The sequence below is a fragment of the Microtus ochrogaster genome, chromosome 10, assembly GCF_000317375.1.
Source record: "Microtus ochrogaster isolate Prairie Vole_2 chromosome 10, MicOch1.0, whole genome shotgun sequence".
NCBI lineage: Eukaryota > Metazoa > Chordata > Mammalia > Rodentia > Cricetidae > Microtus > Microtus ochrogaster.
In genome coordinates, this window is record NC_022016.1 from 84,785,420 (window position 1) to 84,790,989 (window position 5,570).

The 5,570-nt window shown below is 57.0% G+C and overlaps 2 protein-coding genes across 4 annotated transcripts in view; one reads left to right on the forward strand and one right to left on the reverse strand.

The window, feature by feature from the left end:
• The window catches only part of Fbxo2 (F-box protein 2), a 5,930-nt gene extending 2,666 nt beyond the window's left edge, over positions 1-3,264 (reverse strand). Inside the window, exon 1 of the mRNA XM_005353724.3 lies at positions 2,885-3,264. Coding sequence (XP_005353781.1) covers positions 2,885-2,906 — 22 coding nt within the window. The 5' untranslated portion in view covers positions 2,907-3,264. The remainder of the gene's footprint in view (positions 1-2,884) is intronic.
• Positions 3,228-5,570, forward strand: part of LOC101989381 (F-box only protein 44) — a 7,580-nt gene continuing 5,237 nt past the window's right edge. The window contains exons 1-2 of one of the 3 annotated variants that reach the window (XM_026781885.1): positions 3,228-3,252; positions 4,751-5,037. In XM_026781885.1, the coding sequence (XP_026637686.1) occupies positions 4,773-5,037 (265 nt within the window). In that variant the 5' untranslated portion in view covers positions 3,228-3,252; positions 4,751-4,772. Of the gene's footprint in view, positions 3,253-4,750; positions 5,038-5,570 lie in introns of those variants that run through there. The other 2 variants (XM_026781884.1, XM_005353728.3) reach the window with 2 other exon arrangements.

Below are 5,570 nucleotides of genomic sequence, written 5' to 3' on the forward strand. Positions count from 1 at the left end.
AGAGAGAGAGAGAGAGAGAGAGAGAGAGAGAGAGAGAGAGAGAGAGAGAGTTCTGTGACCCTAAACTGTGCCCAGGGAGGAACCCCAAGAAGGTAGAGCCAAAGACACTCCCCCTAAACCAGAAGAATTGCTTCAGCTGCAGCTCCCCCCACAGGGCTAGTAGGCACCCACAGGTAGGTATCTGGGGTTACTGATGATCATGTACTTGTGGGTCAGTTCTCCTAAGTACCCTCCCAGACCTCTGGTCCTTGCCTCCTCCGGGGAGCCTTCTTGAAGATATACTTTTAGCACACTCTCTCCCAGCCCACACCCAAAGGCATTCACGATGTCTGTGTATAGTGGACTTACCACAAGAACATGGCCTGAGAGACACTGCTTTCTTCTAGTGCCTAGCCCCCCGTGGGGAGTGGGGAGCTACTGTACTTTATCAGCACTTAGCAAGCATGAGGTACTGCTGGGAGCATCTGAATTACTTCCTAAATCTTCAAAGCATCTATTTTATGAAGGGACAGGGAGGTGACAAGGTCCAGGACCACACACACAACTTATAAGTACTTGGAGTCTGTGTTTGAACCCATTTGGTCCAACACAGGAGCCAGCTTTAAGAGCCGCGGTGTTACCAAAAGAATGTTTTTGAGCCAAGCAGTGGTGGTGCATGCCTTTAATCCCAGCATTCTTGAATCCCAGCATACTTGAAGCAGAGACAAGTGGATCTCTGTGAGTTCGAGGCCAGCCTGGTCTACAGTGTGAGTTCCAGAACAGCCAGAACTACACAGAGGAACCCTGTCTGGAGGGGGGAAAAAAAACAAAGCAAGCAAAAAAGAATTTGTTGCATTAGTATTCTGATCTTCGTTTTGATACTGTGGATGAAAATGCTCAGATTTGAAGGTGTGAAGTGAATTGGTGTAGGTCCCACTGGCAGTATTAGGGTAGAAGACCCAAGAACTCAGAATGGAGAGAATGGGCTAGCAATTGGGCTGTCCCGAGACAGCCAATGTTGTATAGAGTGGGGATGGGAAACCAACAGGGAGAGAGGTACTGGGTGATGGGGGAAGGGTGCCCCCTTTCCCATCCCTCACCCTCAGCCTCCTCATCTGTGAAATGGAGTCGGCATTGTGCTAGACCATCAAATTTATACTGATATTCACCCCCTCCCCCACGGAGGGGCAGGGCATAGGGACAGCCACTCTTGCTAAAGTCAGAACCCCATGGTGGGGGCAAGGCCCCAGGAAGAAAGCAGTATCTCTCAGGCTGTGCTCTTGAGGTCAGCTCACTGCACACCCAGGACGGTGTGGGCAGTAGGTATCACTTGGATCTGAGCCTGCCTCATCTGGGCCATGGAAGCCTTGAGTAAGCAGACACTGAGTGCCTGGTATCTCTGAAGGAAAGAGGGCCAGTGGGGAGGGGACCCAGTCACCCCGGGGAATGGAGGTCACTTCTCTCAGAGGTCCTGAAGATTGGGCCCTGAAAATCCAGAGCAGTTGGGGAGCAGGCCTGTGGCAGGGAGGGGACAGGTGGCCTATTCCCCAAACCTCCGATGCGATGCAGCCAGCAATCCCCACACTGCCAGCATTGGAAAGCTGTATCAGAATTTACCCTCTTTCTTTAGAACACACAGAGTTCTCTATCAGCCATGGTGAATCTTACACACACACACACACACATGCACACACACACACACACATGCACACACACTTGCGCACATACACACACACCACTTTCCCTGCATTTCTAGGATTTTTTTGGGGGGGGGACTTTTTTCATATGTAGGGATTTACTCCTCTGTTGGCACGGGGCATTATCAAGCAGTGAGGGAAACGGCCTGTCCATTCTGTTTCCCAAAGCTCTCTGGAGAGCTGGACCCAATGTTCTCACCTCTCCACCACCACCCCAGCCCTGCCCTGGCCCCAGCGGATACCTGATGCTCCCGGAAAGATGCACCTCACCCAGTCCTCTCTCCTGGCCCCTAGGCCTGGCATTGAGGCCCCAGATCCGATTACAGCCCCCCCACTCTGCTCTCTCGCACACAACTCGCCACATTGTTGCTGTAGGAAAGTTATCTAACCCTGGACGCTGACCCCACGCTGACTCACTCACCTGGATTGGGCCCCTGAGTCCAGGGACTTCCTGGGCCCTAGGGGAAAAATAGGAGCCTATTCTGGGGCCCTGTAGATGATGTTGGTGGAGAATTGGGAGTTGGAAGGGGCTTCAGTTATGGAAGGTGGCTTGGCCGCCTTAGAGGGCCTCGCCTCTCCTAAAGAGTGGTTTGTGAGGAAGGGGTGGGGGTCATGGCAGGCAGCTCCCTAGCCTGACTCAGCAAACAACCACCTACAGGCCCAGCAGGGAGTTGGAAGTGGGAAGAAGTGGGGTCTTTGGTGCCAAAAAAGATGACTGGACAATCCTTGAGGACCCAGAGCATCCGCCAAAAGTAGCCCATCTACCTACTACCCAGCCCTAGCTTGGTCCCAATGGAGCAGACCACTAACCCGACACAAGGCGGCCCTCCAAAGGAGGGCGTCCCTCAGGAATCTGGTACGGATGAAAAGTGGGGCTGGTGAGCCCAGGACCCGGCGGGGAGTCCGGAGGCTCATGAGAGAGGGAGGGCAGGCAGAACTAGCAAATGGAAGAAGTTGATGAAAACTAAAGCTTGCAAGAACCTGGCTCTCAAACCCGAGGAAGTCTGGAACCTGGGATGCCAGAGTCCTCCAATGCCATTTTGGAGACCCAGGCGTCCTCCTCCCTCCACACCAAGACACCAAGCAGAAAACTGCTCCCTAGACTGTCTCCGGAATTTTGCTGTAGCGAAAGTTTGAGCGCCGTCTGGGGCGCTCGTCCTTCCGATCTCCCCGGTCTGGCGCGAGCGAGCGGGGCCGGCTATGGCTACCTGGATCACCATCTCCATCCATCGCTGCGGCACCGTCGACAGAGAGGAACCCGAGCGCTGCGGGTGGCGAGTCCTGGAGATGCCCGCGTCAGCCTGGTCCGTGCCACTGCGCCTCTTAAAGGCCCCGCGCGCCCCGCCCAGCCTCTGACCCCACGCTGGGGGCCGGGAGCCCCGCGCCCCCGGAGCCCAAGGTGCGGCTTCCAGGAGGAGCCGGGTACTGGGGAGGGGCACCCACGGGCTGGGTGGGCTCCCGGTGCGCCTGGAGGGTGACTGCGGAAGGACACCAGGGGTCGGGCATCTGGGGAGGAGAGAGTGCGGGCGCCAGGCCAAATGGAGTTTGGGGGTATCAGCGACTTCCCGCCCCCCAGGTAATTTTCCTACGTTGCGGTGGGGGCACGTTCCCGGAACGCGCCGGTGAGGCGGAGCTTGAAGGAAATGTGGGCGGGGACTTGAGGGCAGTGGGCGGGGTCAGCATTGGCAGAAAGGCGCAGTTCCAAGACCCAGCGTTGTAGTGCAGCCAGATCAAAGGCGGGTGACAGGAGAAATGGCGTGGGGAGGAGGCGTGGTCTGCCCAACAGTGGACGGATCGCACCCCGGGCCACCATTGGCGCGGATGGCTCAGCCCCAAGAACAGGGGGTACGGCGCAGCGCGGCTAAACGCGAGTGACTAGGAGAACCGGGAGGCAGAGGGACCGATGTGGGGCGGGGTTGGGGCGGGGTCTGCTGAGTGGTGGGCGGGGCCGTATTCTGGGTTCTGGTCTATGGCCAGGACCGGTCACGCAACACAACCAGGCGCTGGTGACCAAAGGAGGGGGGCACTGAGCGCCCCGTCCGGGGGAGGATTGGCGAGTAGTAGGCAGGTCTGTAACCCCCGGCCACGCAGGCCCGGGCAGTACAGCCTCACGGCCTGGCGGGATTGCACAGCTCTCCTGATCGCAGGTGACCTCGGGAGGTGGAGCACGCAGAGCAGGGACGGAGACGCAGTAGGCAGGGACCTAGCGGTGGCGAGGGTGGATGCCGTTCTGCGATCCTGGAGGCCCAGCGCCGTTAAGGCCCTGGCCTCGGGGCTTACCCCCCACTGCACTGTGAGACCTCGAGGACCTGGGCTGGGGACGCCATCGGTGCTCAGAGGTCTATATTTCTTCTTGAGCCGGTAGCGCATTTTAGGGCCACGCATAAGAAATGCGAGACTACCGGGGCCCTAGGCGGGGGAGGACAGCTTCCGGCTAGAGCCCAACCACCGGGGTGCGGGAGGGAGATAGGAAGGCTCCCGTCCACCCGCCCACCTTTCCCCAGTTTCAGGTAAGCGGGTCAGGTTCTCAGAGATCTTGAGAACGTCATTGAGCCTTTTGTACTCCGTGACGGGTCCTGAGACAGTGATAACCCCCCCGCTCAACTCTCGCCTTTTCCCCTTGGGGGATGGGAGAGGATGAGGAGTGGCAGACGGGAGCTCACAAGGCCTCCCATTGTTTTCCTCTTCTTAAAAGACTGCCGGCCTGTTGAAAATGGCTGGCTCTGCCTTCAGTAAGGTCCGGAGCTGCTTCCCCCTCCTCTCCTGTTTGTGTGACCTTGGGTAGCTCCTTGGGCAGCCACAGAGCTGTCCTTAAGGGTCGGGTTGGAGGAGATCAGAGCTCACCATTTCCTGAGAGATTCCCTAGCCCACGCACCTTGAGCTGCCCCTGCTCCAAGAGGGGAGTACCATTCCCGTCCTGTTTGCTACAGAGGAAACTGAAGGTCGCCAGCGCAGCCAGTGACTGGAGAGAGCCGGTGCCAGCTGAGTTAAGACTCTCTCTATCCCTGGGCGCTGGAAATGCCCGGTGCCAGGGAGGAGGCTGGGTGTCTAGCGTAGCTCTCTAACACCCACAGGGGCAGGCCAGGGGCCGCTGCCATGGCTGTAGGCAATATCAACGAGCTGCCGGAGAACATTCTCCTGGAGCTGTTCACCCACGTCCCCGCCCGCCAGCTGCTGCTGCGCTGCCGACCCGTCTGCAGCCTCTGGCGAGACCTCATTGACCTGGTGACCCTATGGAAGCGCAAGTGCCTTCGAGAGGGCTTCATCACCGAGGACTGGGACCAGCCCGTGGCTGACTGGAAGATCTTCTACTTCCTGCGAAGCCTCCGAAGGAACCTCCTTCACAACCCGTGTGCGGAAGGTGGGTGCAGAGAGTTGTCTGCCTTGACAGGACACATGCTCTGTAAGGAGACCAGCCGACATGTCCTGAACACTGGTTGTGAGCCCTTTGACCATACATTATGGCCTTTATTCTCTCACAATAATTCTTAGAAGTAGGAACTATTAATGTACACGCTTTTCAGATGGGCAGACTGAGGCCAAGGGCAGTGTTTGTTATAGATTATTTCTCAGCTGGGTATGCTGACACCCACGGTAGGGAGTTCAAGATCATCCTTTAGAAGCCAGTCTGGGTTACCTGAGACTCTCTCCAAACAAACTGATTATTGCTGTTTGTAATGGTGCTAATACTATAATCCCAGCACTGGGGAGACAAGCAGAAGAAGGGTCATAAATTTGAGGGTAGCCTCTCCTAAAACCTTTCCTAGGAAAAGAAATGGTGGCCGATTGGACCAGGCTGTGCCAAAGACAAAAGTGGAAACCACAGTCTGTTGTCCTCACTTACAGACCCCAGGTTAGGCCTGTGGGGACTGTCCCAGAAGGAATCTTGCCTAG